This window comes from Mercenaria mercenaria, chromosome 14, assembly GCF_021730395.1.
Source record: "Mercenaria mercenaria strain notata chromosome 14, MADL_Memer_1, whole genome shotgun sequence".
Taxonomy (NCBI): domain Eukaryota; kingdom Metazoa; phylum Mollusca; class Bivalvia; order Venerida; family Veneridae; genus Mercenaria; species Mercenaria mercenaria.
The window spans coordinates 15,578,730-15,605,273 of NC_069374.1; the positions used below are offsets into that span (position 1 = coordinate 15,578,730).

The 26,544-nt window shown below is 35.1% G+C and overlaps 1 protein-coding gene across 1 annotated transcript; it reads left to right on the forward strand.

Moving 5' to 3' along the window:
- Positions 1-26,303, forward strand: LOC123526449 (solute carrier family 2, facilitated glucose transporter member 1-like). Its single transcript, XM_045305600.2, has 14 exons — positions 1-213; positions 12,506-12,644; positions 13,293-13,406; positions 13,865-14,120; positions 14,466-14,580; positions 15,034-15,158; positions 15,378-15,518; positions 15,961-16,098; positions 16,785-16,978; positions 17,808-17,918; positions 19,799-19,918; positions 20,585-20,660; positions 21,772-21,899; positions 24,038-26,303. The coding sequence occupies exons 2-14, from the start codon at positions 12,636-12,638 to the stop codon at positions 24,239-24,241; spliced, it is 1,731 nt and encodes a 576-aa protein (XP_045161535.2). The 5' UTR covers positions 1-213; positions 12,506-12,635; the 3' UTR covers positions 24,242-26,303.
- The last annotated feature ends 241 nt before the right edge of the window (positions 26,304-26,544 follow it).

Below are 26,544 nucleotides of genomic sequence, written 5' to 3' on the forward strand. Positions count from 1 at the left end.
AGAGATGTCCTTGTTTAATATGGGTTTATCTTTACTCTTGAGCACAAACAAACCATGTGACCTAGGAATGATCATATTCTTATTGAGATAAGATGAGTGTTACATTAAGATATCGGTCAGGTTTCACATTTTGAATATTTTACAACCACATGTGTTGAAAAAGAAAGTGGAAGTACATAAATATACTCAGGACTATTAATAGTTACGTTTAAGGTGAGTTATTTGTATATATTTTCCTGGTTTGAACGTTCACAATAAACCATACGTTTAAGATACTTAGTAATGTTACACATTCGTCTAGTAATTTGTATATACTATAAAAGGCTGTAATCTTGTCTATGTTAATATATAGGACAATTAATACACAAACTGTCGGTATTAAGAGAACTTTATCACTGTATAATATTGCATAGTTTTTTCACCATGTCTTTAAGTGCACGTGCCTTGAAAAAAATCAGATTGATACATAATATTAACCGACATATTTGAAGTGTTGCGTTACAATATTTTAAAATGTAGGGACTAATGGTTATTCAACTACTCTATTATAATTATGCGATCTACAGCACCAGAAAAACGTTTATTTTAATACATAGCAATTACCAACACATACGAACGTCGAGTTAGAATTTTCTATATAATCATGCAAGCGATCTAAAGGATCAGGCATGCGTATGCTATTTTTTCTCGAAGGGCCGCCACGCGAGCGAAAACTATAGTAGACCAAAGGCAATTACTACGTCCTGAATTTAGAGAACCTGCGGTAACAGTTATAAACTACCAATTGATGTAGATTTCAGCGACAACAAAACTGGCACAAAATATATGTTAATTAAACGAGCATGTCTGACCTCATGTTCACTTACAGTAAATATAACTTCTCAAAAACAAAAGATCACGTTGCTATCACTAAAATATACTTGGCCTTTGACGTTTGATCGTGATATTGAGTAAAAAAGTAACTTTGTCCTTGAATTTTATATCATGATAAGATGACGTGTCCTTGTTTGCTCGCGGCATGAGGACAGCATAGTGGAGTTTACTCACCCAATGACTATCATATGCAATATTTTTGTCAGTGTTGTTTCTATAGTCTCACTGAATGACCGTCAGATACAATATTTTAAAGGGTGCTGAAACATTTAGTGTCTGCTCTCACTTTAAATTGTTTTACTAATCGCACATTTAGGCAGTGGAAACTGTACACAAAAACGTCAAGTAACCACTGACAATTTTTAGAAATATATGTAGTCAAATGCCTCAAAGTGCAGTCAGTCTGAAAAAATAATTAAATTATTACTAGTATATGTTCTGAAAAAAAAGTTACATGAGCCGAAAAAAATATCCTAGGTAAGATATGTGTGTGTGTGGGGGTGGGGGGGGGGGGGGGGGGGGGGGGGGGGGGGAGGGGGGATGCAATAAGCGCAAATATATAATACGTTTCGAAGTAGCATTTTTACAGATAAGTTTAACTGTTATATTGGAAATAAATAAAGAAAAATCCTGTAAACTGACAATTATGCGAACAAATTCTGTTATGGCCGTACCTGCTCCGTATTTAATGAATATTCAAGAAAATGATTTGAATTTGCTTAACTGTAGTTAACCTGGCGTTTTGGCTGCAAAATACCGTAATTTCGCTTTTCATGTGTACAAATACAGGTAAAATATGAGTTCTAAAATAAAAATATCAAATACATTTTCTGCGATATTTTATTTGTCGTTATATTATTCATATTATGTTTTCACGTGATAGTTGCATAAGGTCCAAATACCTAGGCCGATGCTCATGGCTTACTGTGCAAAAGTTTAATGCACTAATGTCATCTAGTAGTAAAAGATGTATATATAGTGTTGCAAAATATATTGAAAAAGCATTAGATGTAAGAAAGAATACTCTTGAAAATATACTTGTCTTCTGATCGAATACAATTATTCTGTTTTGTTCTTTGTCTTTTGTATATAAGTTCACTTTCTGGTGTATGCTTGTCTTTGCCATAAGTTTTTATATTTGTAAATGGCCAAAGGCAAATGTACTGCTGATTTGTCAATAAATTGAAACGGAAACTGATATATCTGATATATTTTAAACTAGTAGAGGAGGAATACATGCTTAAGGATATAGCATCAAACAAATTTCTGTCACATTGTCCGCTAATTTTTTTCAGGTAAGGACTTTGACCGCTATTCTATAAATTCACACCAAATGACAGCAACCTAATTTTTTCAAAGATTCAACGTCAGATAACGCTCAGTTTTCCTTCTACTATTCTCTCTACCTTGGTATGCAGTAGGCCAAAACCATTATTTCTTTTTTTCTTTCAGCGTTATTTTCTTCATTTGTATGATATAACTTTATTTAAAAAATATATATCAAATAAAAGGTCAGTGTAAAACCACTTAAACTAGTTTAGTTCAAAACTAACCTCTGCCAAAAGCTTAAAGGTATACTACCCCCAGATTTCATTTGAAAATATGAAACATTTCTACATATATTTATTGCAAAACATAAGATTATTTGGCTTATGCTACATTGTACAATGCAATAGGTTTAAAATAGTAGACTCTTTCTACAAAGTATAAATGTGTACTACTTCCAAAATACTGGAAGTTGTTTAAGCAATCGACTGTTATTGCATGACATTTTATCATGAATAAAGCTCCAGATACAAAATTGATTGATTTATTTATTTAAGTTAAATACATCTGAAGAATATATTCTACATTTGAAGTAAAATCTAAAGATAAAATATTAAAGTGAAATATGGGCAATGTACCTTTAATATTTTCTGTTTAGCACCCAATATTGTTATTCATATCTACCGAAAACCAAATACAAGTATTTTATTTTAACAACCTGAATTTAGTTTTCTATCTAATCAGCAAATTTGAAAAGACGTGTAATCCGTTATATTTGTCGTGTCTTGTCTAAATATATTCATTGATGATACAGCATTATGTTAAAACAAACTCGTCCGTGCTAGTAACGTTAAGGATGACCTGAATAGCACATTGTTATCTCTTTCTGCACCCAATATATCCTCTTCAATTTTTTTAAGATAGTTCGTGCGTACTGTTAATATTGCTGTTAAATAAGGATTCCCATTAGTGTTGTTTAAGCGATGTTTGTATTGATATTATATAAAACCAGATGATATAACAGGTGAGGTGAAAACATGAAAATTAACTTTGACTTCATGGATTAGGTTAGAGGTTCATTGAAAATAAAATTTGTAAATGGCGCGAAATTTCGAATTACATCTTTTTTTACAATATTCTTTAGTTTTTTATACATTTTTTTACCATTGGTCCAACGACATTGAAAATGTTAAGCATTTTGATCGCTATGAATTGCCACGTGTTAATGTAGGGAATGATTGACTTTTTTGTGTAAAATCGAAATATCTTATACGGAGTGACAAGAACATGCAACATTTTCACAGGCGGCGAAACCGTTAGTGGAAATATATGATTTGTTGCTTATAAATGAAAGATATGTGGATCTTACATGTGACATAAAAACAAATTCTTTTGATTTCATTTAATTAATTTGTAATTGATTTTACTATTTCGTGCTTTAATACCAATGAAAAATATGTATGATTATGATAATTTGCACTAGGAAATTACCATATATATTGTACTCTAGTAGTTTAATCAACTAAAACATATAATTTAATGTATTGGTTAATAGCGACATCTTAAACATCTAAATCCAGAAAGAAATACAAACCATGAGAAAGTTTGCCTCGGGACAATGTTTTGTAGACAGAAGCGTTTTTATTATGTGATGATATAAGGTTGGCACTGAATGGTCAGTGTTTACTGTTGATAATCCAGCGTAAATATACAACGACACGATGTCCCCAAAGTCTTTGTTTTGTCCAGAGCTGACACGATAATATAATATGTTTTATTACACAATCATTTAACTTCATTACCTAATTACAATCCTGGTAATAATGAGACCTATGTAGCTTTGTGGTTAAGGTTACTGACTTTCTGTAACCTGACCCTCATGTCTCTGTGGGTTTGAGCGCAACCTGGATCGAGGTTTGAGAAAGCTGCTCGATAAGCCCTCGGACGGTAGAGGATTATACTTGTATGATTGTCCACTCAAATTATGGCAGGATGAGCGCCTGGTGTATTTCTTGATAAAAAAAACAATAGGAAAGTCGTCACATGTCTTGAAAAACAAGAAATCGCTCCGGGAAATTTGAATATGAAGTTACTGTAATTTCAATTATCTAAAGAATCGGTTGTGGTCGAAGAAATGTTTAAATTAAATAAAATTTATGAATGGTTGATAGAGTCGTATACACTACTGATTGTAGTTGACTTTAATTTTACAAACGTGTTTGTCCTGCCGTTTTAAGATACCCTAACTGTTAATGGTCATCCTGATATACAGTCTTTGTTTATTTTTGAGTCCTTAACTGTTGAATCTGCTGATAGTGGACATGAGTACCGCAGGATAATGTCAAGTTCAAACTCAACATATGATAAAATTACCTTGATAGATAATTCAATTGTATGCAAATACTGACCTCTAAACGAAACAAAAATAAAATGATTGGTGACACTTAAAATGTACCTTAAGAATATATTAGTTCATTTCTCACAAACCATTCAAGATAATAGTGTTATTTATTGGTATCAGATTAAAATGCATATCAAAAGAATAATATGTAGATTTAATTTCAACACTGCCTTTATATCAAAAGGTAATTTACTTAAAGAGTACGTACAAGATTTGAAACTGTTTATAAAACAAAATTGTATGTAAGTGAAAAGAGATAGAAATGTTTCATTAAGAAAGTCAACCATTTCGTAACAAATTTAATACATTTATTGTTTTCTACGGTGTTCCGTTAGGGCCAGCGCCTGCTCCCTGTGAACTCGAAGCGCGAAGGTACGACGTTACGATGGCGAAGCGCGACAGTACGATGGTGACAACACGACAGTGCGATGGCGAAGCGCGACAGTACGATGGCGAAGCGCGACACTACGATGGTGAAAGTCCGTCGTACTGTCGCACTTCACCATCGTAGTGTCGCGCTTCGCCATCGCACTGTCGCGCTTCACCATCGTACTATCACCATCGTACTGTCGCGCTTCGCCATCGTAACGCCGCACTTCACCATTGTAGTGTCACTATCGTACTGTCACGCTTCGCCATCGTACTGTCGCGCTTCGCCATCGCACTGTCGTGCTTCACCATCGTACTGTCGCGCTTCGCCATCGTACTGTCGCGCTTCAACAACTTTTCTCTGTTTACTTAAGGGCCGACTTTAATGTATAGAATTGTACGGTCAGACGGAGGGGGACGTGCTTTGGATATACTTTAAATACTAATAATCTTGTTTAACATAAATCTACAATTTTAACAATAAGTTTCTTCAATTAAAACTTTAGGGTCAGTGGTAAAAAGACAGGGTCGGTCGGGTAAGCGGAAACAAACAACTGTATTCTAGACGTAATTAACACTTTTGAATAAAATATACCCAAAGGCTTTATAAGCAAAATTTATATAACAGTGCATTTTTATTATTTTTAGCTTTAACGTTTCATGGCTTGAAATATATGAGCTGATTAAACAACATTTTCTCACAAAACAATTAATTACATGTAAATACATTATCATCTATTTTTCCATAGAGAGGTTAATTTTGAATACAATGTTATTTTTTTCATAAATTACACTCGGCTGGGTGATATTCGTTCTTATTATCCCTCAAGTAAACAAAGTAAAATAGCCATATATCAACGGAGCCTATTTTGGAATAATACATTTCAAACAATATTAAGGTATGATATTTTTTAATCGTCATGCCAGATGAGTCATTTGAGTGAATCTGCCGGGGAATTTTCATTTGAATAACATCAGGTCTGGTGATATTCATTTCAAAAAATTCAAAAACAACAAACAGTTTAGATATCTGGAAATAGATGCAATATATAGATGCTATATTTCTTAAGAAGGTTTTAAAACTTAATAACTGACACACTATATGTTACGGAACACATGAGAATTTGCTGTTTTTACTACTTTTTACGATAAAAATCGAAAAGTGTTTGTAACGCTTTACTCCAGGTAAACTGTCTCGATTATAAATATTTATATTTCGAAACCATAACTCACTAATTCCGCTATAGCGCTATTGGTTACGACGACGGAAAAAAATGTCTTTATTGCCGCGGCGGTCTGGGGTTCGATTCCCGACGCAGTCATTTTTTTCAGAAACAAAAACTCATTTTCTAATGTTCGTAATATGACCAAACGTCAGTTTGAAAGAAAGATTATTTTTAGCCAAATCTGGAGGTCAGTGCCATTAATACGATTACGCGTAAGTTACGCAAATCAAACCATTTTAAAACGGTTGTATCCTTGTAACAAACTGGCCATTCGTTGAAAAGTTCACTTAAGAGTTTATATATTCTGACCTTATAACTGAACGAGTATCACACAACTCAAAATGGTGTATGTGTATATACATATATATGACATATCCTCTATACAATCAAGTTTCATTGGTTTAGAGCTATGAAGCCAAAGCGTTATCTCTGGTTTTGCAATTAAATCAGCAGTTTAAGTAAGGGTAAGGCAAGGTGTGTCTCCGCATACATTATTAACCAAGTGTCTAATAAATAGGTCTACTTGCGTTGTTCATGTCACAAGAAATATGTTGTGTTTGCCGACGTTATTGAACGGTTACACATGAAGAACCCACTCCCTTGAATTACACAAAAAAAAATGTATTTCGTATAAAAGATGTGCTGAAGAGGCTACGAGCACTATTCAATTAATAACGATTGTTAGTCGTATTGTTTAAATGATTGCAATATTTGAACAACTGTTGAAACTTAGACTTAGTCCTGAGAGGGGTTCTCGGCGCGGATTTCTTTCATTTTCATTGTCTTATATAACTAGTTAAATATAGGGTAAGTGTAAGGTTGGCATGACCAAAATGCGTTTCCTTTATATAGGTGGCTGAACGTCCAAGGGTAGTGCCCCTGTTTTCATCTTGCTTATTTTCTGTTTTGTTTTACGCGTTATGTTTGTTGTCTTGTCTTGTATTTTTCTTCCCCCCCCCCCCCCCCCCCCCCCCCCCTTCCTTTATGCTGCTCCCTCCGATATTCCAATTTCATATCTTTCGTAGAACTAAAATGTACCTGTTGATGGATTTTCGAGGCAACCCGTCTGTTTTATCATACCGCTACAGTGTTCCTTTCTGTGGTTGACCTGCTGTGCGATGTGTTGCTCTGGCTGGGTTTGCTGTACTCAGTGCTTAAAGAGACTCAACCATTTAAGAGATCTCTTACAAATTAGAGGGCTCCGTGGTCTCTAGTGGCTTAAGAGTCGCTTGACTTAAAATTTGCACCATCGTGACTGCATGTTCAGAACCTCGATTTGCAGAGAGCTAGTAGATTTTAACGTACAGGGAATGCCATCCAGCTGGCTTATCGAATGGTCGGTGTTTTACCCAGGTGACAGCTCGTGATGTAAATAGTGCACGAGTGACACCTGTCGAGTTTCCTTCCACAAAGGAACTTGTATCATGTCCATTCTAATATTATCTTGTCGGGGGATTTCCCAAAGGAATTGCTATAATCCATATCTAATATTACTTGTCAGAGTTATTTCCAAAGGGAACTTGTATCATGTCGCATTCTATTATCATCTTGTCAGAGTTATTTTTCAAGGACTTGCTATCATTCATTCTAATCTCTGTAGTTTTGTCCAGAATGACTATCATGTCTTGTATATATACTTGTCAATTATTTTCCAAAGGAACTGCTATCATGTCCAGTCATATATATCTTGTAAGAGTTATTTTCCCAAAGGAACTTGCTATCATGTCCAGTGTATATATAATCTTGTCAGAGTTATCTTCCCAAAGGAACTTGCTATCATGTCCAGTGTATATATCATCTTGTCAGAGTTATTTTCCCAAAGGAACTTGCTATCATGTCCAGTGTATATATTATCTTGTCAGTATTCAAGGATATCTTTCTGAACAAATGTACCTGTTGATGGATTTCGAGGCAACCGCTGTTCATACCGTACAGTGTTCCTTTCTTGTTATTGCTTGCGAGTGTGCTTTGATGGTTTGCGTACCAGTGCTAAAGAGATCACCATTTAGAGATCTTACAATTGATTCAGTGTTATTTAATTTAGAGTGGTATCTTCTCAAGATCTTGCTATGTCTTGTTAATAATTTGTTACCATGTTGACTTGCAATGCTATCATGTCTAACGTCTGTACTGTTTTGTCAGAATGACGTACTATTTTGTTAAACGACTACCAAGGGAACATGCTATCATGTCCAGTGCATATATAATCTTGTCAGAGTTATCTTCCCAAAGGAACATGCTATCATGTCCAGTGTATATATCATCTTGTCAGAGTTATTTTCCCAAAGGAACTTGCTATCATGTCCAGGGTATATATTATCTTGTCAGAGTTATTTTCCCAAAGGAACATGCTATCATGTCCAGTGTATATATAATCTTGTCAGAGTTATTTTCCCAAAGGAACTTGCTATCATGTCCAGTGTATATATCATCTTGTCAGAGTTATTTTCCCAAAGGAACTTGTTATCATATCCATTCTATATATTATCTTGTCAGAGTTATTTTCTCAAAGGAACATGCTATCATGTCCAGTGTATATATCATCTTGTCAGAGTTATTTTCCCAAAGGAACTTGCTATCATGTCCAGTGTATATATCATCTTGTCAGAGTTATTTTCCCAAAGGAACTTGCTATCATGTCCAGGGTATATATTATCTTGTCAGAGTTATTTTCCCAAAGGAACTTGCTATCATGTCCATTCTATATATTATCTTGTCAGAGTTATTTTCTCAAAGGAACATGCGATTATGTCCAGTGTATATATCATCTTGTCAGAGTTATCTTCCCAAAGGAACTTGCTATCATGTCCAGTGTATATATCATCTTGTCAGAGTTATTTTCCCAAAGGAACATGCTATCATGTCCATTCTATATATTATCTTGTCAGAGTTATTTTCTCAAAGGAACATGTTATTATGTCCAGTGTATATATCATCTTGTCAGAGTTATTTTCCAAAAGGAACATGCTATTATGTCCAGTGTATATATCATCTTGTCAGAGTTATTTTCCCAAAGGAACTTGCTATCATGTCCAGTGTATATATCATCTTGTCAGAGTTATTTTCCCAAAGGAACTTGCTATCATGTCCATTGTATATATTATCTTGTCAGAGTTATTTTCTCAAAGAAACATGCTATTATGTCCAGTGTATATTATCTTGTCAGAGTTATTTTCCCAAAGGAACTTGCTATCATGTCCATGTATATATAATCTTGTCAGAGTTATTTTCCCAAAGGAATTTGCTATCATGTCCAGTTATATATCATCTTGTCAGAGTTATTTCCCAAAGGAACTTGCTATCATGTCCAGTCTATATATATCTTGTCAGAGTTATTTTCCAAAGGAACTGCTATTATGTCCAGTGTATATATTATCTTGTCAGAGTGAGTAATTTGTTAACGACCACAAAGGAACATGCTATCATGTCCAGGATATATCATCTTGTCAGAGTTATTTTCCCAAAGGAACTTGCTATCATGTCCAGTATATATATCATCTTGTCAGAGTTATTTTCCCAAAGGAACTTGCTATCATGTCCATTCTATATATTATCTTGTCAGAGTTATTTTCTCAAAGGAACATGCTATTATGTCCAGTGTATATTATCTTGTCAGAGTTAGGTACTATTTTGTTACACGACCACCAAAGGAACATGCTATCATGTCCAGTATATATATCATCTTGTCAGAGTTATTTTCCCAAAGGAACTTGCTATCATGTCCATTCTATATATTATCTTGTCAGAGTTATTTTCTCAAAGGAACATGCTATTATGTCCAGTGTATATATTATCTTGTCAGAGTGAGGTACTATTTTGTTAAACGACCACCAAAGGAACATGCTATCATGTCCAGTATATATATCATCTTGTCAGAGTTATTTTCCCAAAGGAACTTGCTATCATGTCCATTCTATATATTATCTTGTCAGAGTTATTTTCCCAAAGGAACTTGCTATCATGTCCATTCTATATATTATCTTGTCAGAGTTATTTTCTCAAAGGAAACTGCTTTTCATGTCCATGTATATATTATCTTGTCAGAGTTATTTTCCCAAAGGAACTTGCTATCATGTCCATTCTATATATTATCTTGTCAGAGTTATTTTCTCAAAGGAACTTGCTATCATGTCCATTCTATATATTATCTTGTCAGAGTTATTTTCCCAAAGGAACTTGCTATCATGTCCATTCTATATATTATCTTGTCAGAGTTATTTTCTCAAAGGAACATGCTATTATGTCCAGTGTATATTATCTTGTCAGAGTTATTTTCCCAAAGGAACTTGCTATCATGTCCATTGTATATATTATCTTGTCAGAGTTATTTTCCCAAAGGAACTTGCTATCATGTCCATTCTATATATTATCTTGTCAGAGTTATTTTCCCAAAGGAACATGCTATCATGTCCATTCTATATATTATCTTGTCAGAGTTATTTTCTCAAAGGAACATGCTATCATGTCCATTCTATATATTATCTTGTCAGAGTTATTTTCTCAAAGGAACATGCTATTATGTCCAGTATATATATCATCTTGTCAGAGTTATTTTCCCAAAGGAACTTGCTATCATGTCCATTCTATATATTATCTTGTCAGAGTTATTTTCTCAAAGGAACATGCTATTATGTCCAGTGTATATATTATCTTGTCAGAGTGAGGTACTATTTTGTTAAACGACCACCAAAGGAACTTGCTATCATGTCCAGTAGTATATATCATCTTGTCAGAGTTATTTTCCCAAAGGAACTTGCTATCATGTCCAGGGTATATATTATCTTGTCAGAGTTATTTTCCCAAATGAAGTTGCTATCATGTCCAGTGTATATATTATCTTGTCAGAGTTATTTTCCCAAAGGAACATGCTATTATGTCCAGTGTATATATTATCTTGTCAGAGTCGCGTACTATTTTGTTAAACGACCATTCTGTTTTCTTAAAGTAACATAGTTACTATCTTTGTCGTTTAACAAAATAGTACGTCACTCTGACAAGACAGTATACACAATGGGCATGATAGCATGTTACTTTGAGAAAAATCTCGTATTCCTCTAACATAAGACAGCTCCGGCGATCCATATTCGCCTTATTATGCACCCATACTATTGAAACGTTGCTGATCTCGTATATGCAAGTATCACGTGAAATATTTTAGTAATTCAGTACAAATAGAGCGATGCTGATGAAAACAGGCCCTAGAATCTGGACATTTGTATCAAATTATATTTACACTATCATTCCCCGCACGCCTGACAGATCAAATATCTACTGTGCAACGTGTTTGCACCTTAGTTCTTTAGTATACGTTGTCATAGTTTATGGACATTAAATTGTCAATGTAATAGATCGGTCAAAACGGAAGTAACTGAATTTCGATAGGCTCACAATAAATTGTTTTGTGTTTTTGACATTTCCTAACATTTTGATGCCACCTACTCAGAATAAAAGAACTGTCAGTGGTCTATCATTAAACTGCTAGACATATACCTACTGACTTTCACATTTGGACGCATTTTTCTCTTTGAACTGGGTTACCAATGGTCCAGAAATTGTTTTCTTATTTTTCATGAATATACTCCATTGGTAAAACAGGCATATTTATCTCCCAAAAATGCACCGTTCCAAATAACTGTAGCCAGTTATCTATCATGGACTAGAATCTTAATTTATGAAATACGCATTCAACATATATATATATGACCAAGGAGACCACTTTCGTGGTAAATACGCGGATTTCCTATACATTTTTACCAATCACTCTTAAGGGGATCGGTGGTGTAGTGGATAAGGTGTTGGCCGCTCAATCCAGGCGTCGTGGGTTCGAGCCCCACTGGGGTCACGACCATGACTTCTCATTTGACACCAGTACTGGTTTTTCCAGGAAGCGAACTCGAGAGTGGTTACAATAAGCTTAAAGCTTTCATCACAATCGAGCTAAAACAAATTAGTATAAACTAATCACTCTGACCAGCTGCAGAAATATCATTTTGCTTACACGATTCGAGTAATTTCCTGATGCACAGTAATTAAACCATTATAAACGCAATACTTTGTTGTATGTATAAGGTAACCATGGCAACGATGTCAACTGATCGTCCGTTTCACGTTAATACAAAATATCTTAACCCTTACCCTGCTTAATTTCTATAATGAACTTGTCCATCTTTCAATGTGAACAGTACCATTAACTGTTAAAAGGGGTGGTTACCAAAAAGATACTGACTGAATAGCGAACAGTGCAGACCATGATCAGATTGCACGGACGTGCAGGCTGATCTTGGTCTGCACTGGTCGCAAAGGCAGAATCATTTGTCGCCAGCAGGCTAAGGGTTAAAGTTGATTGAAGAACATGCTATTTGTCTTTCAGAAAGAAAAACTTCTCCCTGAAATTACCGAATACCTTGGATTGAAAATAAGAGCCAGATCTGAACTACATATTTGTTGTATTCTATTTGTAATCTGCCGGCTGACACCCTGAACATCACATACAGTACAAAATGGGAGAAGTAAGTATTCTCTTGTTTGTTATTATAGTTGTTTTAGAAATATAAACATACATGATATTGTAATTCTATGCGCATTAATCAATGTATTTTGTGTCGACTTATTCTAACGACTTCATGCAGGAATATGTTCTATGCATCCGACAGTGTGATTTAATAAAATGTTTCCTAATTCTTTTGAACATAACTGTAATCATAATTAAAGCAAAACTAGCTGTTCATATTTTTTTCCTAACATAATGTTCAGTATTTCTGCGCGCTAAAATGTTTCCTGTTTCTTTGGAAGAGAACATTCCTTACGTCTTTGTGATTAACACATTCAAACCTGTCTGTAAGAAAAAAAAAACATTCATTTAAAGTTTTTTTTAAAAACAAATGACTTTAGTTAACAGGTAGTCTGACAAAACAGATAAATTTACACTATTTATGATAAAACAGAAAGAGAAAGTAGTGGCCTTTATAAACAATTTTTTATAGTAGCGGCTATTCTTCAGAAATGGGTTTCAGCACAGATTTCACAGTCTTCTCAAGTTGTTATAATTATACTTACTATTTCTACACCACAAACTTTATAGAGCAATCTTCAAAATGGTCTTCGCAGCATAATACCCCATCTAAAGTAACATTACCGTTCATTATTAACTGTTTCAGTCGGAAAGTGGCCCTGTTATGACATGGTGGTTGTTTCTCAGCATCACAATTAGTGTGTTCGGTAATTCATTCCTGTATGGCTATAATATCGGTGTGGTCAATTCTCCAGCCAGGGTAGGTAATCCTTTTCATTTTGATCTGATAATAAGTCTATAGTTTCTTTATAGCTGAGGGTGTCTGTTGTAATTATGATTGAATGAAAAGCCAGGCCATTCGACAAGACAAATGATAAACTATCATGAAGAAATATACTTACATGTAGACACTTAAAGATGAATAGCGTAAGTCAGGAGCTCATCTTTTAGGCTTTGCATCATTTCGAGAAAATAAAAAAAATCATCTCCTGGAAAAGACCTTTAAGACGATCGTCGCTTTAAATGGAGACCAGTGAAAATCATAAACTCTGAAATACATTAAGACTCCATACAACGCAATACCTATTAGTTAGTAATTCTGTTTTTGTTCATTTGTGAATGACTGTAACGATAACTGAAATTCAGAATAGACTTATTTCAAAAAGAATTTTTTGTTTAAAGGTGAAAGTAAATAAAACATGTACTTATCACTTTTAGATGATCAAAGCATTTTACAAGATGACATATCTCGCTCGTGATGGAGTGAAAACATATTACAACAGTGAAGACAGAAATCTTTATTTTACGTCACTTCCGGAGTCATATGCGAACAACTTCACTGTCACAACAACTGTCGAACCGCTAGGTGTCGCTGAACCAGAAGCAGAACCTTTTGGTGGCTCAAATGACACATCTGGAGGAAACGGCACATTAGGTGTTGCACGTGATCCGTTTCTCGCATTTACAGAAGAAGGTTGGTCAAGTTCAGACGTACAATATTTTCTTTTGAGGTCAAATCGACAGTCCGGGCATTACTTTTTGCTTGCCGCTGCAAGTATATGAATGTTCAATCAATTTCTATGCACATTTGGTTAACCAAATAGTTTTACTTAATAAAATGAACATTTTTACTGGTGAGAAATTTTTCTTATCATTTACCAGATTCAATATAATTAGAGCAGTGGAACGGGTACGTCACCCTAGACATGGATTTAGCCCCCTAACAAATTTACGCGTTTAAATTTGACTTCTCGGACCATTAAGTTGATATAATATTATCTAATGTGATGTTAATTTTTATTTTGTTCTTTCCTTTTAGAAATTGAGGCAGACAATGTTATCGAGATCTTGTGGTCAATAACAGTAGCTTTCTTTGTTTTCTTTGGCATGATCGGTGCGTTTTCATCCGGAAGAATAGCCGACTACTTTGGAAGGTATCTTACCACATTAACAATATTCATTAAATAGATAGCAATTCGTTTATTTCGGCATAAGTTCGAAATTCCCTTAAACCCAGTGAACACCAGATGCAGTATTTTCATCAGTTACAAATGTACATAGCCACGAGTGTAAATGAACATAATTATTGTGTTGTTGGTGATATGTAAAACATACACATTTTCTTTCTATTTTATGATTATACTAAAATGTATTCATTTTGCAATGCTTTACAAGTGAAAAATATATTTGAAACGTTTCACTGCGGAAAATGTCTGATGTATTTCGCTCTTTTATATTTGTAATAGAAAAATCTAAGGGAGGCCACTCTTAAATCTAAAACATCTGTTAAACATTTGTTGTTATTCTCCCTTCATGCATATCTGTGATGTAAAATGCTTCCTACCTATGATGTATGTAAATCACTGAAACTTCCTGATATATTTCAGAAAGAAAGGCATGGTTTTAATCACTTTTCTGATGTTTTTGGCGGGAATATTTGGCGGTATTCCCACGGTAGCTAAATCACCAGAATGTGTTATGGTGTCAAGAATATTCGTCGGATTGCACACTGGTACGGTTTATCTATGGACTGTTCATTATCTTGATCATTTTAAAGCTACACTTATGAACTTACTAAGGAATAGTAGAAATAACCGCTGATCTTGTTATGTGACCTTTAGCCTTTTGATGAGGCACTTTTTTTTAGATCTCGTATTTCGTCTTAACGCGGTAAATGAATATGAACTAAAACCATGTCTTTAAATATTTCTATAGTTGTTGTCATTTACAGGGATGGGTATAAGTCTGGCATCGCTTTACCTTGCGGAAATATCCCCCAAGAAGATCCGTGGGGCAGTTGGCACGTGCCATCAGCTTTTCGTGACAATGGGCATATTGTGGTCAATGGTACTTGGTCTGCCGACATTAGCTGGTAAATAAATCACCAACAGAATAATGTAACCTTTTTTCAGACATGTATTTTTATGACCTCAAGTGTTCTCATCCTAGTTACTCTTTATTGATAGATGTAATTTTAATTAAATAACAAGGTTTCCAGAAAATTTACCATATTTAGCTTAGTTTACTCATATAAATGGTATTCGGTTATTTTCGGCGGAAACGTATGTGCATATGGTACGGCGTGCCAATATCGCAAAAGTAGAATACAGACTCAAACGGGAGTTACCGATTGCCGTTATTTATCGGCAAATTATTTTGTTTTTAGTTACACTACTTCCAAGACATTTTTCAGTCATGAATGAAACGTGCAAGCAATGAAATTAGATAAAGTTCACAGTAGAAAGTTTACTTAAGAAAATATATTTTTTAAACAGATATGCCGTATTAAAGTTCACAAGTACATTTTGTGTTAGGTACCTGGGCCACATGGCCAGCCCTATTTGCTTTCAACGCCGGACCCTCTCTGGTGTGTCTACTGTTTATGCCGTTATGTCCGGAGAGCCCAAGATACTTGTTGATAAAGAAAAATGACGAAGAGGGGGCAAGAAAAGGTTGGTAAATTTACTTTCAATTTCCATTCAATTTACTTGTTTTTCTCTTACATTTATATCTAAATGAAAATCCATGACGAGCACGAGTATTTTCCTAGAAACTAAAAAACAATAAATTTAAAAAATGATAAAAGTGATCGTGTTCTTTTCATATGTAATAAATGAATATTTTCTATCGTTCTACATGATATAGCTTTGCGGCGTTTTACTCTTTTGGAGGATGACGTCTTCCTGTGCCTAGTAAGCATAGCTGCATATTCATAGCTTCGGAAGTATACATAGCTTTACGTTGTAATTACGTAGACACTGTATATAGCCGTTGTGTAATACATTCATTTTATTTCTTATCGCCTATAGAGAATTAATTAACATCATTTGTAAGGAAACAGCGTATTTGAAGTCACGCATCCTCCATCTCTTACACATTACTATAGAGTCAGGCCGATCCATGGCATCATATGTCATATGGCGACTTTCCAGCTTTAATAGATGATTTAAGAAGACCCAACGTGTCCCCCTCCGAGCAGGCATTTTTTCAGGCAAGGGGAAAGATAGCACCTGGGTAGAAACACCGACCTTCCTTAAGTCAGCTCGATGGCTTCCGCGCATGAAGATTTTACAGACATTTACAGACCGCTGTTGACAACCTAATTATTGTGCCCCAAATATTTCATTCTCATTTAAAGCTTTGAGAAAGCTACGTGGCAGCGGATATTCTCGTATCGAAGACGAAATTGAAGAAATGAAAATTGAAGCCAGAAAAGCGTCTTCTGTAGAGACTTTTACAATGAAGAAATTGTTGGTTACACCAGAATTAAAGTTACCATTAATTATAGCTATTGTTGTACAGATTGCGCAACAATGGTCAGGTATAAACGCCGTAAGTAACCCGTTCTTAATTCTTTCTCATTTTGGTCCTTTCTTTGTTCAGTTATGATTAGATAAGAAATATTAGACTCCAAACTTGGGTTCTTTTCTTAATGCAGCATTCCAGTTATATCCAGGATTTGAAAATGATACCATTACGTTAACAACCAAGGTACAATGTACAGTCCGACTACTATAGATATCTATACAATGAAGCATGGAGGGGACTTGTGGATTTTTTATTTTATTTCGGGGCCACGAGATAAATTGAAGGATTTTTATTTTCAAGATAAACTGAAGAAAAATGTATATCACATGTCCCCTTCATGCTTCCGTAAAAACTAAAAGCGTTTTGTTTGCATGTTTGCCTAATGTTTGGCTATAAAAGGCATGGTATCGACATTTTACTATTTTCATATTTTAGCTACTAGTATAGAATAGCATTGAAAGAAATCTGAGAGTCTAATTATGTTGTGAAAATGATTAAAATGTCCTCTGTGTCTAAATGTAATGTGTAATAAGAGCCAGGGAACAGAAGTGGTATACAAACAGATCGAGATTTCGAGCCATCACACAATACACCACTACAAAACATTTTGGACCCGCAATGACAATCGATAATATCCGTACGAACACGTTTTCTCCGTATCTGATTTCGGCTTTCTCTGGTTATTACGGAAGCTATATTTAGAATGCCGAAATAGCAGACGAGGATACGAAATTGAACGGGAATTACCGATTGTCATGACGGATCCACTATAACAAAGTCGTAAATGATTCGAAGCTATCAGTATCATCGTTAACTGACAATCTGCAGTAATGATGTTTATTTTCCTCTTCAGGCAATGGCGTACTCGAGTTTTATTTATACACAAGCAAATGTTCCTGACAGCGTCATTCCTTATGTCGTTGTGGGTCAAGGTGCTGTGAATGTCATATCAACTATTGTTAGTGTAAGTAGTTAAATAAAAAGTATGGTGGCATGTTTAGTTTAAACATATTTTATTGCTCATTCAATATTTACAAGCATATATAACATTTTTTACAAACACAAACAAATAAGCAAATGGGTCGGGTCACAAGTTTTTACAACATCAGATGACGGCCCTCCCCAACAGATATAAAACGAAACAAATGGTGGCATGTAAGCCAATATAAGAGCTAATTTAACAATATTTTCTTACAAAACAATCAATTACATGTAAATACATTATTATTTATTTTCCACAGAAGGGTTAATTTTGAATGCAATGATATTTTGTTTATAAATAACAATCGATCTGGGGACACTACGATGTCGCGACAGTGCGACGGCGAAGCGCGACAGTACGATGGTGAAACGCGACTGTACGCTGGCTGAGGGCAACAGTACGATGGTGACACTACAATGGTGAAACGCGACAGTGCGATGGCGAAGCGCAACACTATGATGGGGAAGCGCAACAGTACGATGGCGAAGTGGGGCAGTACGGACTGTCACCATTGTACTGTCGCGCTTGGTCATCTCATTGTTGCGCTTCACCATCATACCATTGTGTTATCACCATCGTACTGTCGCGCGCTTCGCCATCGTACTGTTGCGCTTCCCCATCGTACCGTCGTACCTTCATGTTCACAGGGAGCAGGCACTGGTCCTAACGGAACACCGTAGGTTATTATGTTAAGGTGCTACTAGTATGTATGTTGCATCTACTTTTGTCAGTTTTAGTGATTTGATATAATGTATGATGGCCTGAAGGCGTTATTCCTTATGTGGGTTGTAACTTGTAGGTTAAGGTGGCACCGTGCTATGAATGTAATATGTACTGTTATTAGTGTAAGTAGGTTGTTATAATGTATGATGGCCATTCCTTGTGTGGTTTGTAGGTCAGTGCGCTATAAATGTAATATCAACTATTGTTACTGTAAGCCGTTTTAGTAAAACGTATGATGGAACTCCCGTTTCGGAGCGGAAGATAATTGTGAGTAGTTTATACGATCCCTACACTCCAATCCCGACCTTGATCAATGTTTCGGCCATTAAGTATGTGTATCCCTGCAAAACCGTTCGAGCTGTAGTGGAGACAGTCAACTGACGTTATTATTTCAGTGCAAATGCATATTTATTGCTATGCACCAGACATCATTATGGTGATATCAATATTCATTTTAATTTGTCTTTCACTGTATTCTATAATTTATACAAATATACTTCCTAACTGCACTACATGTTATTTCATATTTCCATATTATGTGATGATGTACAGTATGAGTCATTGTTAACATAACTTTAGATTAAATAGTTAATTAAATTTTGATGTACCTGAAACTGTCATATTAAATTTATATGCAACAAAAGGAAGAGGAAATGCACTTGCTTATCAGTGTTGTATATTTTTTATTTATGCAAGATAAAACATGAGAAATCTGCGTGCCGCATATTTATTCTTTCCTATGATGGCCCAATTGAAGATGTTTACATGTCTTTGACTGGCTACATTGAAAAAAGAATAGACTTCGTGTTTGATGTAATTGTGTTCCATGTTCCTAGTGAATTTTGCTTGTTTTGAATTCATTTTCTATTAGCAAAATTATAATAGCAATTTACCGGATCAGTTTCAAGTCCGGTATTTCACCAAAAAAGCACTGACTTATAATCCATTCGCCGCATGAAATAGATACGGATAACGAATGCCGGTCAATAATCGCGGCCTCTAAATTGATACTTTCTCTACTAAACTATCCTAGCGGACATGAGGGGCTGTACATAAAGCTCATTTCAAATTATCCATTTTCATACCTTGATCATTATCCTAATTATATAATTTTTTTTAGAATCAGTTCTATTTTGTAGGTTCCCTTGATGGAGAAGTTAGGTCGGCGGCCGCTATTAATATGGCCTCTATGTGGTATGATTGCATCTTTCATAGCACTGACAGTCTGTCTCAATCTACTACAGGACGACGCATACGCGGTAAGTGCATGCTTGCTCGTATTTCAGATACAATGAAAATGCAGAGTATTTTTCTAATTGACAAGAGGTACGGATCCGCGCAGCTAGAATTCTGTTCTGGAAAAACAAAACGGAACCACACATTTATGTCACAGGGTGAGAAAAATGTGCAGCCATGATTGTAGACATTTGACATTTCAGAACATGTTTATTTTTGCAAGACTGAAACATTTCTATTATAACCGTTTTGCCACGTTATATAATTATGTAATAATAAAGATATTCAAATGGGTTATCCTCGTATCTTGACGTAGTTCTGTTGCGGGTACAGGACTGAAGGGTGGTGGTGGGGGGATGGCGGGGGGAGCGGGGTAAGTTAGAACTGAGACATTTCTTTTTTAACTACATGTATTTGTGACACGAATAAATGCCTCTGTGTTTGTTCCCATGTCCTTGCACATGACTTGCTCCGCCCTTGAAGTCTGGGAAGTCATTTTCTATACTAGTAGTACTGCGATATAAAAGTAATGACATCGCCATTACAAAGTTTTGGCTCTACTCCAAATGTATCATGTCACTTAACCACGTAGGTAAAGTATTATTTTTCTATTTCATTTAATGAGTAGATATTAAATTGGGTTTTTTTCGAGGATACGGGTTTTGTTCAAACTTGAGTTTCTCTTTCAGGAACAGAAAAATGTACTAGCAATCATCTCTATAATAGCTATGTTGACGTTTGTCATTGGCTTTGCCTTAGGACTCGGTACGTTTGGTTTCATTTACATCTTTCTTAATGGATATACTGAAATTTACGAGATTCTTCAACTTACGTTATTTACTTTACAAAAATACATAATACAATTATACCACTTAGTTTTACATTGAAGGCTATATGCAGCCGGTCAGGGACTATAGGCAGCGGTCCTGGGGTTTAACTGACTCTGCTGTTAGGTCTCTTATGCATTACATCTCCCTCTTAATTAATTAATCAGGACAACTTTAATCATAAAATACCATGTACGCCTAACGTATTCCTATTAAAAAATGCATTTTTGTTATTGCAATAACTATTTTTGGTTCCATTTCTTTACAGGTAAGCATTTTACAGCGTTTCCGTCATGCACAATCGATAAAATATGCATAAACATTCACAAAAATACCACTGTTTTCATAGTTAGTCCAATAAGAAACTTTGTACGCTGAACACCACTAAATCCGGCCTGTTCTTTATTTCATATAAAATCCACTTACTTTATAACGATTTTTCGACATTTTCTAGCATATCAGATTTTCAGAGATTTATATTTCCATGAAGAACTATATCGCTACTATAGAAAAACAAAAACAAAAAGGGGCGTTAACTTTTATTTAAGAAAACTACAGTTCGTTAAATACAACCCGCTGAATTTCTTTCAATGTCTCTTTTGGGACATAAAATTCTTACGCCACCATTTCTACATAGCATGCGGAAGGAACGTGTCGATTTCGTTAAATGCTACACATACATAGTGAAACGCGATAGAGCAAAAGTAAACACGTTGCTATGGAGAAAATGCACTAGGAAAGGAAAAACGATTAGCACAATTTATATTTGGGCTACTTGTGATAGACCTGCGGAGGCTTACATTTGATTTGGTAGTGATTAGCCTATAGAGCGATATCAAATTCGATACTTAGTAAGCGAGATGGCAGTGACAATGACCGTCGCCATTTTGCTAATATTTGTAACGTCACTGCCCCGTGTGCCTTGAAAGACATACGACGGACGCAAGTGATAATGTACTACTGACTCACGATAATCCATCATCACAGTTATTTTCATTTTGCCCTATTTTACATTAGATAAAATTATGCAGTAGCAGTATATCTTACAGGTCCTATTCCATACACGATAGTGTCCGAAATATTCCGACAAGAACCACGTGCTGCAGCCATGAGTCTGTCAATGGCAATCCAGTGGACATGCAATTTCATCCTGTTGTTGACGTTTAGATTTATACAGGTAAGGATTTGGACACTTTCATTGCTTTTATTTTTATTTTGTTATATTACGTATAATACGTTAAGTCAGAGACATTTGGAGTTCAGATATGCCAGGCGAGCGCCTCTATAGCACCCTTGAAAACGTATCGCCTTTGCTTTTAGTTTAAACTTATTTATTTACAGTAATACATGCACATACATACATCATAGGTTGAACAAGATAAGCAGGAAAGGGTAAGAATCATGATAGAATTCTTCTCTTTCGCGGACAAAATGATTTGTGCAAATGTTTGTGCTCAGAGCTGTATCGGGACAAGGAATATAGCTTTAGGGAACGAACAAACCTTTTACCATAAACAAAGTTAAAAATCATGAAATGTTAGAATTATTTGACGACGCTAAAGAAATGTAATCGTGAACGAATATATACTTAAATGGAAATGCAAGTTGCGGTTGTCAACGTCGGTCGTCTGGCTTATAAAAAGTTGCGCGCCTAACCCCAAAGTGTATGAAGAGGTCTCTAACTAGGCGAATAGTGTACAATAACAATGTTGAGTATTTCAAGCACCTGTCTAGCACGTTATTCACAAAACTTTGTCCATTTCTGAGAAAATGTTTAGGAAGTATGCTAAGCGATGTTTTAATTGGACTGTGCCAATGACGTTCATTTATTAACTACCAAGCGCCTTACGCCACTTGTAACAACAGTGATGACATTTTCGAATAGACTGTTTATTAGTAGTTCAGAATACTAAGATTTGGACGGAAACAAATTTCTGACGTATGTCTACTTAAATTATACGAATGTATGAAAGTAGTTCCGTTAAATGGATAGTAAATGATAACATTTATTCTGTTTACTCACCTCTCAACAATGAAGGAAACAATAACTTGAGATTCTAAGTGTATACACGTAAGGTAAGATACTTTTCTTGTATGACACAATATTACAACCCCGCTAAATCAGATATTTTCAAGTGTTTACAATGACTCCATCTTTATAGAATTTGATAATAACTTATTTACAAAATCAAAACGAAGTTTGTCGGATACACTTTGAGTTTATTAATTAATTGAGACTTCATAAGGCAGTCGCTTGATAACCATTTCTAAATCCGCCTAGTGGTGCTTTGACGACAGGCATTATAATTTCAGCATGTTCCCAGATAACTCACCGTCCCAATTATAGAGGTTAAATGTGACTACTGGTACTGATGATAAACCCGGACAGATGATAAAGTCGACCACCTTGGAAATTTTCAATTGCAATCGGTTATTTATAAAATTTTACACACCATCTAATAGCAACCACTTACAACACCAACTGGTGTAAACAAAAACAAAATTGGTAAATATTCTGTATAAATAAATGACTTGCATTTATTTGTATAAAAATGTTTATCCAAAATTACTGGGGAAGAGGGTGTTTTTTGTGCATGCTCACTGCCAAACCATGAAGGCTGACATTGGGTCATTTTTCATTACTTGATCAGGAATGACTGTTACAGCTTTTTGAGAAAGTTTCAATATAATAATACAAAGAAAATTTTGTAAATGACAAAGTGGTCGAATTTATCATCAGTCAACGTTCATACAGTCCCCATTTTACAAACCCCTTTCAGGGCCTCACTTCGTGTGAGTTTGCTTACTAAATATAAATTTGAATTATGTAAAGTTTTCAGCAAATGTTAAGCTTTATTTTGATACCGACCATTGATTACAATTTGCAGAAATAAAAAAGTTACAGGTAAAAAACCTCATTTTCTGTTCGGGTTTATCGTCAGTACAAGTAAAGTAACCAATCCCATCAATGATCGAGGTTAATAGATGCGACTAGAATGATCGAGGTTAATAGATATGACTAGAATGATCGAGGTTAATAGTTGTGACTGAAGTGATCAATCCCATAAATGATCGAACTAAAGTGATCAATTTTTGTTGGCGAAGAAATAACTTCCGTTGTTTTGATAATTAAGAAAGACATGTAGACTTTGAAAATACACCAGCCTCATTTGAGCGAAATTTTAAATGTTCAAGGCGGCGTAGCAGGTACGGGCGCGTAGCTGACATCGAGTGTTAGGTTTTATGTTCAATGCAGACAAAGGTCAGTATCGCTTTTGACTGTATAATATATTGTTCTTTCTCTCTTTTAAACAGAAAAGCATTGGCGCCTACACGTACCTTATATTTATCGTCATTATGGTCGCTTCATTCATCTTCCTGTTTATCTACGTTCCGGAGACCAAAAATAGGACGTTTGATGAAATCGCACGTGCTATAGCTTCCGGAAAGGAGAAGAAACGACGGGATTATAGCGAAGATGAAGAAGAAATGCAGCCAATGGGCCGGCAGAGTGACTGAGTAATAAAAGACATGTATAGGCTCAAAAATGGCTAGGCTTCCTAGATTGTAACGGATAAATTTATAAAATGTTGTTGTGCTGTTTAAATAAGCATAGAAACCAAAGTCCACACAGATCTATTTTATAACAAGAGACCAAAATGGGCCTAAGTCGCTCACCTGAAGAGGACTTCGACGATCTGACCTTGCTTCTAATCAGGTTTGGTGAAAATCCTTTAAGTAGTTCATTAACAAAAGTTATTTAAAGTTTTTCTATATTTTGCTGTGACGCCCCAAAAATGCATAACCATAAGAACAAACTTCATGACACGAAGTTGTTTTTAAAAATCTGATTTTAACTCTGGTGTCCCCTTAAAGGAACCAAGCAGAACCATAACAATGAAACTACAGACCAAGTTTGGTGAAGATCCATCAAGCGGTTCATGAAAGGAAGTCATTAAAAGTTTGTTTTTTCTATTTTTAGCTCTAACGGCCCCTAAAAGAGGCCAATTGCCCCAAATTTAAACAAACCTGGGAAATTTGATGCTACACGTCAAGTCTGATGAAGATTCATCAGAAGAAGTCATCTAAAGTTTTTTTTTATTTTCAACTGTAGTGGCCTCTAAAAGGGCCAAACACCACCACTAAATATTTTTGAGAGAGGGCCTTACAGTGATGCTATACACCAAGTTTGGTCATGATCCATCAAACGGTTCATGAGAAGAAGTCAGTTAAAGGCATTTCTATTTTTTAGCTCTAGCGGCCCCTGAAAGGGGCAAAGCACCCCCATTTAAATAAACTTGGGATAGGACCTAATAATGATGTACAGACCAAATTTGATGAAGATCCATTGAGCGGTTTCTAAAAGGTAATTTTATTTCAAGCCCTAGTGGCCCCTAGGGTCATGCTAAACAATACCAATTGGCTAAATTTATGTTGATGGGGGAGAAGTGGTGGTCCTGACCCAAAGTGTCTGTGGTAGCTTTACCGTTGCACTGGAACCCGGACTATTTTAATAATACATGACCTTGCTGACAACCAGCCCTAGGATGTTTCAATTATTCATTCTGCATCACATAAAATGCATTTATTTAGGAATTACGTTTTATATTTTATACTTATAGAATGCTAGCTGCATGTTTACATTAGTTTTCCGCCTAGAATACATATAAATGTAGGGATGCTTTATGTTGATTATCATTAAATTTTGTGAAATTAAGGTTGTAGATCCATAATGACATTCGGTAATTTCCGTAGGATTTACGATTTCACCGTATCTGATATCGGCATTATCCGGCTGATACGGAAACCATGGCTCGCATGAACTGTATTTACGACCAGAGGAAACGAATTCACGGACAATAATACGAAATCACCCGGAAATTGTCGATTATCAGTATGGCTTTAAAATTTTGATTATTATAGTTATATGTCTTTAAGACGTTTCCAGTTTATTGTCGGTTGAAAATATTAAGCGTTTAATAGAAATAGATTTAAGAAGAAATTATATCGAGTAGATGTCATTTTAGTCATACTCTTTTTTGACTTTAATGTTACCATCAGGTCACCAATATTTAGATATAGGGCATTAAAGGCAACATTAATGACAAATATTTCTGAAACGGTTAAAATGAAATAATATGCAGTTTCAACACGATTTGTGTTCAGTAAGTTACTATGTTCCATGTTTGAATAAAAGTGAGTAATATTACAGTATCTGTATTTCGTGTAAAGGCCAAGGACCATAATTTTCAACATTTTAAGTCCGACGATAATACTGCTAAGTTCTATTTGCTCTACTGAAATATTGTGTTAAAGCTACTCGTCCACAGATCAAGTGAAATTTTTCAACATGTTCCTTTCAACCAAGTTTGACATAGAATATATATATAGGATACTGAAAAGTGATAAATTTGGTGAAAATAAAAGTTGGATATTGGTGAAAATGCAAGAAGAATGTAAATTTTCTGCATTGTTTCAAAAGCGTTGCAACGGTTTACTGCCTTTTGAACAATATATTTTGGTTATTTTATAAGAATATCTTGCAAAAATCTTCTGCTATTAAAGTTTATACTACAAGTCACTTTCATAGTACTCACTTTTTATGGAATTTTGAGAGAAGTTGTTTTTTGCCTAGTCCCTTTAAGATAGCTTTTTATAGTCACATAGATGTCTTCGGGTTTTCAGCACTGAATGGATTTGAAGGTTTAAAGTCAAAAGAATTCTTGTCAATATAACTATAATGATATACTGTGTATGATGATAAAACTACTGTAGTATGTTCCTAAAACCCTGGTTGAAGCTATACTACATAATGAGCCGCG

What these genes read in the sequence shown, in the direction of transcription:
- LOC123526449 (XM_045305600.2), top strand. An exon ending in TCATATCAACTATTGTTAGT is followed by an intron (nt 17,919 to 19,798) that starts GTAAGTAGTTAA and finishes TCTATTTTGTAG; the next exon opens with GTTCCCTTGATGGAGAAGTT. An exon ending in TACAGGACGACGCATACGCG is followed by an intron (nt 19,919 to 20,584) that starts GTAAGTGCATGC and finishes TTTCTCTTTCAG; the next exon opens with GAACAGAAAAATGTACTAGC.